The sequence below is a fragment of the Heteronotia binoei genome, chromosome 18 (assembly GCF_032191835.1).
Source record: "Heteronotia binoei isolate CCM8104 ecotype False Entrance Well chromosome 18, APGP_CSIRO_Hbin_v1, whole genome shotgun sequence".
Lineage (NCBI taxonomy): Eukaryota > Metazoa > Chordata > Lepidosauria > Squamata > Gekkonidae > Heteronotia > Heteronotia binoei.
The window spans coordinates 12365469-12377726 of NC_083240.1; the positions used below are offsets into that span (position 1 = coordinate 12365469).

At 42.4% G+C, this 12258-nt stretch overlaps 1 protein-coding gene across 4 annotated transcripts in view; it reads left to right on the forward strand.

Annotated features, from left to right (window-relative positions):
* Positions 1–12258, forward strand: part of PRKCZ (protein kinase C zeta) — a 111294-nt gene that overhangs the window by 20358 nt on the left and 78678 nt on the right. The window contains exon 1 of one of the 4 annotated variants that reach the window (XM_060258697.1): positions 6105–6343. The exons of 2 other annotated variants lie outside the window; for them this stretch is intronic. Coding sequence is in view for 1 of the 2 variants with exons in the window: in XM_060258696.1 (XP_060114679.1) it covers positions 6722–6752 (31 nt within the window). In the remaining variant the exon portion in view is untranslated. Of the gene's footprint in view, positions 1–6104; positions 6344–6597; positions 6753–12258 lie in introns of those variants that run through there. One more of the 4 variants, XM_060258696.1, reaches the window with a different exon arrangement.

The following is a 12258-nucleotide window of genomic DNA, read 5'->3' on the forward strand; positions in this document are numbered from 1 at the left end:
TTTATCTGATGTACGCATATATAGGTTGGGTTTTGGTATTTTAAGTAAGGGGGGGAATGGCACATTGCTGCTCCTAGATAGTAGCATTATCTCTTTTCAGACAGTACAGTTGAACCAGGACCTGTCATAGGGTTGCCAGTCTCCAGGTGGGGGCAGGAGATCCCCTGGTTTGGAGGCCCTCTCCCTGCTTCAGGGTCATCAGAAAGCAAGGGGGGGCAATGTCTGCTGGGCACTCCATATGGAGACCAATCCCTATAGGGAATAATGGAGAATTGATCTGTGGGTATCTGGGGCTGTTGGGGGGGGGCTGTTTTTTGAGGTAGAGCTACCAAATGTGCAGCATAGCATCCAATACCTTGGCCCAAAATACCCTCCAAGTTTCAAAAAGATTGGACCAAGGGGCCAGTTCTATGAGCCTCAAAAGTAGGTGCCCCATCCTTCATTATTTCCAATGGAGGGAAGGCCCTTAAAAGGTGTACGGGCCCTTTAAATGTGATGGCCAGAACTCCCTTTGGAATTCAGTTATGCTTGTCATAACCTTGCTCCTGGCTCCACCTCCAATGTCTCCTGACTCCATCCCAATGTCTCCTGGCTCCACCTCCAGAGTCTCCAGATATTTCTTGAATTGGACTTGGCAACCCTAGCCTGTCATTTGGAAAATGTTGTGCTCTTGCGTGCTCCTTGCCTGTGTCAGAACCCTTCATTGTCTTCTTGGTTTGCTGTGGCCATGACTTGCATGAGAAACCTGCTTCAAGATGTGGTTGCCAGCTCTGATTTAGAGGCAGACTGAGTTTTAGCAGTACCAGTAGCTTGCCTTATTTAGATGCTGCAGCAGCTTGTGGTTAATACAAACTTACAAGTGGAGGAAGGAACTGGTACGCATGCATGGAGAAACTCCCTTGGGTTCACACTATTCTGGAGTTGCAAACGATGACTAATTGACGGTGCAGTCAAAAGAGCCACACATTGATTTTGTCTGGAATTTGCTTTAGTTTTGCATGGCACATGATACAACCATGCTGAGCAAATATGTGGCTGGATGGGAAAGCACCTGGGAATTCTGTGTGGCCTTAAGTTCCATGGTGAATGGAAGGCAGGATTAAGATGAATAGACTCCAGTGGAATTTTATAAATTGGTAAGGGAGATGCCATACTTCCTCCCATTTAGTTATAATGCAGTTGCTTGGAGCAGGAAGCCAGCATTTTGTACATTGCTACTCTATATAGGTATTTCATTCAGTTAGGCATGCCCTACACGGTATTTTTGTACAGTGAAGATGAAGATGGGTATGTGAGAAATGCTTGGTAAGAGCTATGGGCAAGTGCAGTTACCTGCGATCAGTTAAGTGGGGACTGACTCTTATAATGCAAACCTAAGGCCAATTGCTACAGTCTTTTTTAGCATGCTGCTTTGTATTGTTGACTTCGTATTGTAGATCTATGTGCAGTGATGATCAGATTACTTTATCTCCTGTGCTAATAAATCATTGTTTGTTGAGGTGTTAACTGTATAAATCCATGCGGTATCGTTGATTACTTTTTTGCTTATCGTTATTGAACTTACAGATACAGCATCTTTCTGGGAAACTGGCAGCTTGGGCCTGCCGGGGAGAGTAACGTGTCTAACATGGGTTTCATTTGCTTATTCAGTACTAGGTGGATTGTGAGTCTAGGAATAATTTTGGATTTTCTCAGCCCAAGTGCCTTGGTCCAGAGATTTACCATTTCAATTTTGCTCCACTCCTGTGGAAACAGAACCTGTGGTTCTTTTGCTACCATTTTTTTCTGTAAAATGTATCCAGCATTATTTGTTAGTCAGATTTTTATTGTGTTCTGAATTTAAATGACCTTTACTGTACTTAAAAGCAGAGCTTTTTTGAGCAGGAACACACAGGAAGCAGTTCCGGCTGGCTTGGCCTCAGGGTGTGTGGCTTAATATGTAAATGAGTACCTGCTGGGCTTTTTCTACAAAAAAAGCCCTGCTTAAAAGTATCATACAAACAGCATGTGGAAATCCTGTAGTATAACACAATACAAAAGTGATAGTGAAAAGTGGCAAAGTTAAGCTGTTGACACAAGTTGTGAATAAATATTAAAAGAAATAAAATCAGGAACACTCGCTCATCCCTAATTCTGAGATGGAAAGTTGCTGTGAGCTTGCATGTAAGCCAAGATGCTTAAAATCAGTCCCAGGAGGATTGCACAATTGTGTTACAGAGAGTCCTCACAGCTTCTTTTGTCTGAATGTTGCTTATGTCTGCAGCCCTCTGACCTGCCTTATGGAGTGTGAGAAGAGCAGCTGATCTTGTGTTGCTGTCAGCAGATATCTAGAATTCTGCCCCTGTATGTAGATAATATTCTTTGCAGTAGCATTTTGGTGCATTTTTGCTAAATGTTTAAGAATTAAATGGAACTTAGGTAGGCTACCTTGACAGGTGCCAGCATCTGTTCTGTGATAAATTAAAACAATTTTACTGTTGGGGGGGCATAGAGGAGGGGTTAGCCATAGCTATCAAGAATAACTTTTAAACAACAATACTAAGATTTCATGGTTTGGGTATCACCCATCTTTCTCTGGGCTATTGGAAGACCAAGACCAGCTTATTCGAAGAGGCAGTTTTTGTAGTTTGGCCAGAAAAGCTGTTACTAGTTGGTTATCTCATCATTCTATGTTTCAATAATTTAAAAATGTTTATAGTTGTCCCAAATATGTGGAAATAGAGTCCAGTATATATCAAAGTGATTCCGTATTATTAAGGATTCATTAAAAACAGTTTCTTAAATACAGTTGGCAAAGGACCCTTGATTTAGACAGTCATGTTATAAATTATGGATATGTGTAGATTAGCATATCTTGGTTGACCTAGTTCCTTGCTCATGTGTAGAATGCTCACCCTATCAGTGTGCTAGTGGTCAGGTTGAGTCATGCTTAAACTTTTTGAAAAACCTGCCTGGTAGGATGTGCTCAGTGAGTGTTTGTTTGTTTTTTAAATTGACTTCTAAGAATGTAGTGAATGAATTTTGTTGTTCTCAGTAGCTTTGAGACCTTCCAGGAAACCTGCTACAACAAGAGCTGACCGTATTTGGGATATTGATAGATTACCAACCAATAAATGGTATTGGCTAGGATCAGCTCTTAACTATGCAAGCAGCTGGGATCTATATTGCAATCATGTTATGCAAAGTATTAGCACCACTTGCGTGTAAAACAATTTACTTTCAATTACTGTCATCTTCAGCAGCACTGGAAACATCTAAAAAGGCAAGCAGGATGAAATTATCAGTAAAAATACAGTAAACATTCAGTAGATTTTATACTGGCTATATTTTCCCACTGGATATAACTGAAGCTGAGCCTTCAACATTTTCTGCAAATGTTGTTTTAATTGATTTTTTTTCCAATTCCCACTTTTGTCTGTCTGGTGTTTACAGTGCACCATATTTAAACTTCTGTGCTTGCCTGGAAACTATTTTAGGGGACAAGAGTGGATTTTTTTTATTTATCTGCTAGCTCAAAATAGGCTGCTGCTTAAATTAGCAATCTGTTAGTGCAGACTAATTTTCTGCAATTGTAGAAAAATATGGAAGTTCTGGAATGTGTTGAATAGAGAGCAGTTGGGTGAGTTGTCATTCCCTAATGCATTGAAAAAGCATATCTAGTTATGATCATACTTATTTATAATGTTCTCTGAACTAATGTCTTCTGGTGGCATTTTTATGTAATCATCCACGCTTCTTACATAGCTTGGTGTCCTTGGAAGCACTGGAAGTATTTTAATAAATGCTCTTAAACTAGTATGATTTTGCTAAAATAGTTCTTCTAATTCAAGGTTCCCCAGTGGGGCACCCATGGGCACTATGGCACACACCACAACTTTCCCTGGTGGCCATCGAGCTTTCAAAAAGTGGACTAAACCACTGTAAGATAGGGCTTGTTGGGGTTTCAGTGGCTGCAATAGCAGCCCTAGCCACTGGAGTATGCAGGACAGGTAAACATCTGAACTTTTCTTAGTCAGTGTGTTTCATTCAGGCTTTCCTTCTTTTTAACCCCCATTTTCCTTTCATCCCTCCTTGGGCATTCCTTCTTTTCTTTATTGTTGCTTTTCTTCCCCCCACCCTTCGCTCCAATTTTCCTTAATTTCTTTTTATTTGCCTTCTGCAATTCTTTTGCAAAACGAGAAGGGTTTGACTTCACTATTTTGCAAAACTATTGTGTTTGACTTCACTTCTTGCAGCAGTCATTTTGGGTTTGGCTCCACCTGTGGTAGCCATTTTGATATGGTGCTCACTACCCCCTCTCAAAGTTACAGAGGTGCCTGCTGGTTCAAAAATGCTGGGGGACCCCTACTTGAATTATTGTTAGGGCTGCCAGTTCCCAATTGGGGCAGAGGATTCCCCAGTTTAGAGGCCCTCCCCTACTTCAGGGTTATCAGAAAGGGTGGGGAGGGGAAATGTCTGCTGGGCACTCCATTATACTCTAGGAAGATCGATTCCCATAGGGTATAATAGAGAATTGATTGTGGGTATCTGGGGCTCTGTGGGCTCCTGTTTTTTGAGGTAGAGGCGCCAAATTATCAGCATAGCATCCGGTGCCTCTCCTCAAAACACCTGCCAAGTTTCAAAAAGATTGAACCAGGGAGATCCAATTCTGTGAGCCCCCAAAGAATGTGCCTTCATTATTTCTAAAGGGAGGGGAGGCATTTAAAAGGCATGCAAGCCCTTTAAATGTGATCGCCAATCGTGCTTGTCACACCCCTGCTCCTGGCTCCATCCCCAAAAGTCCCCAGATATTTCTTGAGTCAGACCTGGCAACCCTAATTATTGCATTTTGTTTCAGTTCCATGGGAAAGTAAGATTTGTCCTAAAGGAAGTATGTCCTATGGGGTAAAGCTCTACAAGTATTCCATTATTTTCTGAAGTATAATTCTGCATCTGGCTTCATTCTCCACGAACAGTTATTTCAAATGGTGTTAATCCAGTGGGTTTTACTTATGATGTTTGATTCAGAAGGTGAAAAAAATAGCACTGCATCTTGAAAAAAGAACAATTTGTAATCGGATTTTCCTTTTGCCCTGCATGAATATCTTAAGGCAGCAACTTTTTAATGTTAAAAAAAAAAACAGTGATCACAGTTGTTCAAGTCTGAACTTGTAGCAACCCCTCCTGCAGTCCCACCCCACCACATCGGGTTGCTACCTTTGGGTTGGGAAATTCCTGGCAATTTGATGGTGGAGTTTGAGGGACACAGGAAGGACTTCAGCATGGTATAATGGCATCTCCACCCTCCAAAGCATTTTCTCTGCATGAACTGACCTCTGTAGTCTGAAGATCAGTTGTAATTTTGTTGGCCTCCCATTGGAGGCTGGCAGCCCTTAACTCTGCTTCCTGTCTGAGTTCTCCCATGGATGGAAATGTTATATTTATTCCTTAACCAATGGTGCTATCAATGATAACTCTTTCCTAGATCAGAGCCTGATGACAAGTATACAGATCAAAATGGAAATCCCAGTGTAGGGTCATTGGAGCTTCCTTTTGCAGGGTTGTGGGCTCAAATTAACTGCAAAATACTATGATTTATTTATCTTGTTTATAGTCCACCTTTCTCACCAAGACTCCAGGCTGCTTACATAATGGATCTCCTGCTTATCCTTGGGTCGAGGAAGCTTCTGAGCTAAGTTTGTGGGCAGTATTTGCAAGGTGCAGTTGAGGTGCTCAGTGGGGGGGGCGGGAGTGTGAAACTTTAATATTCTGCTTTGGCGGCAAGAAATGACTTCTTCAGGTGTGAGACCCCTGTGGGGTTTTGTGAGGGGAACAGCTCGGTTTGTTGCTGCAGTATCTTTTTAGAAAAACAGCCGATGGCTGTCAGGTTCAAGTTTTGAGCTGGGTTGCTGGTTTTGATGCTTGTGTACTCAGAGCCCTTAACAAAAAGCTCTCTGTTGTAGCTGCTGCTACGGCCCTGTTAGTGTGCATCTATTAGAAAAGCCCCCACTATTATATAGGAATATTTGTGCTTTCTGTCATCGGCTCCTTGACATCCATGCCATGTTTTAGTTTGTGCCTCAGCTGCTAGCTACAGCCTCCCAAGGGAGCCAGTACCACCCGTGCCTGGATACGTGAGGCAGAGATGTGAAAGAGAGTGAACAGGATAACCAGGCTTCCATTAAATATTTGCTCTCAAATGTTGGGGCTGATTTTGTCTCTTGTCCTTCTTTTTGGTGTCCAGTGGTATTCAGAGAGCAGCATCAAATGTAATAAAGGCAAGGAGAAAATCTCCTTGCATACCTACTGCGTTTTGTAAAGCATAAAGAATTGCTTGCTGAGGAAGCCCCAAGAATAAAACCCAGTGAGTAATGCATTTTGTGTGTGTGTGTGGATTTTTTCCCCCTTATGTGCCTTTATTGCGATTGTTATGAACTGGGGCCATTGATGCAGTATGTCTGTGCATGCGGTGCAGGAGATAATAGAAGTCAGCGTTTTGGTTATCTATTTGCCTTTGCCTCCAGTCCCTCCTTTGCAACCGTGATTGCTACAAACACAGATATCGCGGCCGCTTCTTGCGTGTGCTGGGATGTGGCTGAAAGAGCTCTGAGAAATACCAGGGGAGGGGGAGGGAATTGCCCTGAAAAGACGTGTTCTTGCCAGGTGACGGGTTTTTTTTAATAGGGGGAAGATCAGACAGAGGAGTATGCAGAGTGAGTGGTGATGCTGCTAAGAGAGACTAATGAAGGAAATGTATCCCAAAAAACCTGACGGTATGTTTGCTGGGCCCTGTTTATTGTAAGAGTGTTGTTTTATTGCACAGATTTATTTCGTGACTCGGCTAGACGGGGCCACGTTGCAAGAATCCTATAACGAATTAGAGCATTCTGTCGTCATCCTGAGGAGAAATAGGACGTACTGCATTGCTACATTGGGCTAAATCAATATGTTAAATGGTCAAAATGTATTTTCTGCAGTAGCTGGTGCTAACACATTCTAATGGCTTTTTCAGCTGAGCAGTAGGATGGAAGAGTATTTTTGCTCCTCTTTATTTTGCAGCATTTTAAAATTAGGATTTGTCTCCAGTAATTGAATCGTGAAATCTGATTATTATCAGTAGCCTCTGATGTTATATGAAAAAATGTCTCGCCAGGTACAGCTTTGATATTTGTTTTTCGTATGTATACAGTGCTTGTTATTGCTGCTTATGTCTCACTTGCCACACATGTCTGTTGAATATGAAAACCTGGGATGCAGGGTGCTTTTTCTGTTTAATTGTCACCTTTGCGTTGGAGTTTTTATTGGATCTATGTGGCATCTTATGTGGTGCATACTGAGTACATTTTCTGAAATGACAGGAAATAACGGTCTATAGCTTGTTGCGCTGTGGCCTATAAATGTTGTGCAGGTTTATAGGGACAGGTTTTCCCTTCGTTTGTTGCTGTATTAGCAGCAATGATTAGGTTATTCAGAGCACGTGAGCCAGTCCCATCCCATCCCCCAGTGAAGAAAGGAGCGATTGCGACTATAGAGACGATTCTGAAGATGTTGCTTTGCTTGCAGAGGGCAATTCTTTTGTACAGTAGCTACTAAAGAGTGGGGTTTTATTGGTTAGATGTGTGTGTGCAGTGGGGGCGTGAGGAGTAAGTACAGCCTACTTTGTAAAATAAAAACAAAAAATAAAAACAGATACGCAAGCATTAAAGCTAACTCTATGCTAGTTCCTGAGGTCTGTCGAAATCCCTGCTCTGCCCTTCTAATGTATATTGTGTGCCTTCTCTTTGCTTATATGTGTTTTTTTGGGCCTCAAGAACCAAGGCGAAGCATGAAGTAGATAAACTGTGTAAGCCAGATTTGTGTGCATTGGTTACTTAGCTTGGATTACTTGAGGCTTGGTTCCGGTAGTTCGCTTGTTTAAATCTGAAGTGGCAGAAATAATTGTGTAGGATTCAAAGATCCTGGGACCTGGCTGCCCAAGACAGGTTTTGAGCTTCTCAAACCAGCAGGCCTTCATGCTGTGTCCAGATTGCTTTTGAAAGTGAGGGGCATCTTTTCTTAAAAACTAATAAATCCTTTTATCCATGTCCAAGCCCTTAGGTATGGCTAAAATAAACCTTTTGGATACCGACCCAAGTCTGTATGGCTGTTTGTTTAGTCATTTATAAATTCAATGTTTAAACCACCCTCCCCCATATTTGAGGCTTAGGGCGGCGTGCAGCATTTAAGAGATACAGTCAATCACTTTTAAAGCAAGTTAAAAGCAGTAAAGCAAATACACTTCCCATTCCAGAGGGCGCCTTGAATAAGCCAAATTTATCCTAACCCCAAAGAGGGGGAGGAAAAGGAGGGGCCAGTCTAAATAAGCCCAATTGCTGTCCTCAACCATAAGCCTGGTGGAACATCTCTGTCTTAAAAGCCCTGCGGAACTGTACTAAGTTCTTCAGGACACAGATGTCCTGCCAGGTCAGAGCCAGGGCTGAAAAAGCCCTGGCTTTGATTGAGGACAGCTTGATATTTTGGGGGCCAGGGACCACAGATAGATTTTTCTGGGCGCAATGCTCTTCAGGGGGTGTAGCAGGAGAGGCTGTTCCGAAGGTACGTTGGTCCCATACTGTTTAGGGCCTTAAAGGTTAATACCAGAACCTTAGACTTGATCCTGTAGTCAACCTGGAGCCAGTGCAGCTGGCACAGCACCAGTTGGATATGTGCTGTTAATGGGGTTCCGGTGAGAGCCTGGCCCATTTGAAAAGCATTACTGGTTTGGGTTTCCAGAAGTAGTTCTGACTTTTACACTTCAATAGAGTATTCTGTCTCTAAACCATTGTATATGTTTATATTTAATTAAAAGTACAATGAATTTATATTGGCTGATGAGCAGTTTTGACTACTGTTGAACAATATAGAGTCGTGTAAAACTTTCAAGAGATGGGGGAATGGGGATTACCTATCTTCTAGGGCCAGTGCAGCCATAATACTCATGACCAGGGATGGGCATGAACCAGGAAAATGGAGGTCTGTTTTGGTTCGTGGGGATCACATGAACCACACACCTACACACCTACACAGACCTCCCTGTTTACCAAACTGGTTTGTTTTGCGAGGTTTATTATGCAGTAGAACAGCCCTCCTGTGGACTAGAGATGCTAAACTTGCCATGAGTCTCCAGCTGACTCTTCTCTACCTGCCCTCCAAGTTTGGTGAGGATTTGATTTTGGGGAACCAAGTTACAGCCCCCCCAAAGCAGGGCCCCCCAGGAAGGTGCTCAGCCAAGGAAACAATGAAGCTAAGCCCCTCTGCTCAGCGTGCTTCAGAGCCCTGAGTAAACACCAAACACCCCCAAGCCCACTGTTCACAGAAGGAATGGCTTCCAGTTCCCTTCCCTCTCTGTCTCTGCCTCTAGCACGCAGCACGCCTGCTGCTGATGGGAAACAATGCTGCATGTGAGCTGGTTCCATTCTGCTCCCACAGAGCAGAATGAGAGCTCTCTTATTGGCACTCATAGCTGCCTGTTGAGCTTTGGAGGGCCACTGTTGGTTTCTCCAGGACTGCAGAAGTCCACCCACCATTGCTTTGACAATCATAATTGATCAGCGCCAGCATGTTAGCTGTGGATGCTGCCGATATGCCCCACCACACATGGGTGTTGAAGGGTGGTTGTGAGATCTCATGGATCTTTGCTCTCAAACCATGACCCAAGTGATACTAGTCACAAATTTAGGGTCATGAGCAATGTTCCCTCTAAGCTACAGAGTATTGTGAGCAAAAATTCTATTTTGTGAGCTACTGGTATTAAAGTTGTGAGCTACTGGCATTAAAGTTGTGAGCTACTGCATAAATTTTTCCTGAGCTAAGACAAAAATGTGTGAGCTGGAGGCTAAAAATCTGTGAACTAGCTCACGCTAAAAGCTTAGAGGGAACACTGATCATGAGTAAGTTCATGCCCATCCCTACTCACGATCCTTAACTATGATCCTTTAACCAGTAATAGATTGTTATTAATGGTGAACTGTGGTTAATGGCAACCATGATTAATGACTACTGCTATAACTCATAAGTCTTTGTTTCAGCCATGTGTGGGGACATGTGCACCTAAGAGGGAGAGGTGGGGACTGTGTGGGATCTTTCAGGTTGCTCATGGTCATGCATCACAGAACAGGAGCATTACATCTGTGCTAGCCCCATTTGCTAGCACCTAGGTCTTTAACGTTGCATTTCTATTCCACTCCAAGCCCCCTGAAATGAATGGGCTTAGACTAGAGGAACTCAGCGCTGGATTGCACTATTAGTTTACTCTGTCCCCACAAACTTGCATAGCTTTAGACCTTTATTTTTACTAAATGACCTTTTGGCAAAGCTGGTAGGCTTGCCAGCCCCCAGGTCCCAGAAGGGGATACCCCACTTAGTAGGCTCCTCCCCACCATCAGTCAGCTGGCCGGTGGGGGGAAGCTCCACCCCAACAGCCATCATATGCCTTTAAATCTGTGCAGGCTTAAAAGAAACCTGCAAACTGTGTTTTGGGCTGTGAGTATGCCTTTAAGTCTGAGAAAAAGGAAAGCTGAATGGGTGGGGTGAATAATCAGAGCCACGTGGGTCTTCCCGGTGAGTGCATGAAGCATGTGAGAAAGGAAGAGAAGCGAGTCCCTTTGTTTGAAGAAAAACTCCACCCCCTAGGCTGCTTTGCTTTTGTTTTCCCGGTAGTCTGAAGAAGTTGGTTGAAATACAGGAGATGGTTACATTCAATTACTCCTGTAAGTAAATTGCCCCATTGAGATCACAAAAGTGTGAGCATGATAACTGTGTTTATTTTGGCTGCTGAATGCGTGTATGAGTGTGTTCACTTTCATTTAGTGGAAGTGCAGCTGCTGGGGGTTGAGAAAATGACGATTGTATTCAGGGGAACTGCACTGCTGTGTTTTTAGTTAGTTATTTTAGGGAATGGGAAAATCTCCTGGCTCCACTCCCAAAGTCCCCAGATATTTTCTGAGTTGGACCTGGCAATCCTAAGAGCTGGTGGTGATAAATGCTAGGGAATGTGGAATTGAGCTGAACTTGTTAAAGGCTCCTTTTTCTGTTGGAGGCAATAGTTTTCAATCACCCTGGACACTTAAAGTTATTTATTGTCAAGGGCAAATCTTTCCTTTCCTTTCATTTGCCATAACTTTTGAGTTTTCTATGGAATTGCACAAAAGAAGGTAGAGTCTATTAATCTATGTCCTTAGTTCGGGATGGGGAATAGATGTTTAGACTTGAAAATAGATCCAAGCGGGCAGCCATATTGGTCTAAAGCAGTTGAACAAAGCAGGAGTCAAGTTGTACCTTTAAGACCAACCAATTTTTATTTAGAATGTAAGCTTTCATGTGCTCTTAAGCACACGTCATCAGACGAGGAATCCAGCACAGTGAGCAAAGCCATACATAGCTGGTAGGCAGTGGCCCAGAATGCAACATGGTACAGATTTAAGAACCAATGACAGTGAAGTAAAATTATCTGGTAGGCAGTGGTTTAGAATGTAAAATGGTACAATGACAGAATAGTAAAATTAACAAATTGAGCAAACCTTTGATTTGAGTATCATGAGCATGCGAAAGCAACAAAACAGCAGTATGCAGTAAAATTAACAAATTGAACAAACCTTTGCTCTGAGAAGCATGAGCATGTGAAATTAACAAAACAGTAGTATGTCAAAATGTGAGATTGTCTGTCAATGACAATGGGAGATGGGTTCAATATATGTAATGGGATAAGCAACCAAAGTCCCTGTTTGAGTGTATCAATACAGCTAAAAGAGAAATACGTTGGATAGTGATGTTCTTGTCCACCTAATTTACTTTTTAACATGTAAACATAATTCTGGTTTGCCAAAGGAAAAAGGAATACAATAAATTATAGTGAAAATGGATAAAACATATGTAATGAGATATACAGCCAATATCCCTATTTTGAGTATGTCAATACAAATAATTATACTGATACACAATTCTAAAAGAGAAACACATTGGAATACTGTGGATGTATAGCTATACTCACTGAGAGTCATTGTACAGCTAATCCTCCCCCCCTCCGATGTTTAGCCTGTGTGCAACTTTGTTTAGCATGTTTAGCCTGTGTGCGGCTTTGTACAGTAGTCCCACAAGTCATTTCAAAGTTGGTGTACTGTAATACTTGCAATGCAATGCCGAAGGGCATGGCAATCTGGATAGATAGATTCAAATCAAGGTGATTTTAAAGTCAGTACTTAAATTGCGATGAAAAATTGTGCAGATCAATTTTCTTACTTT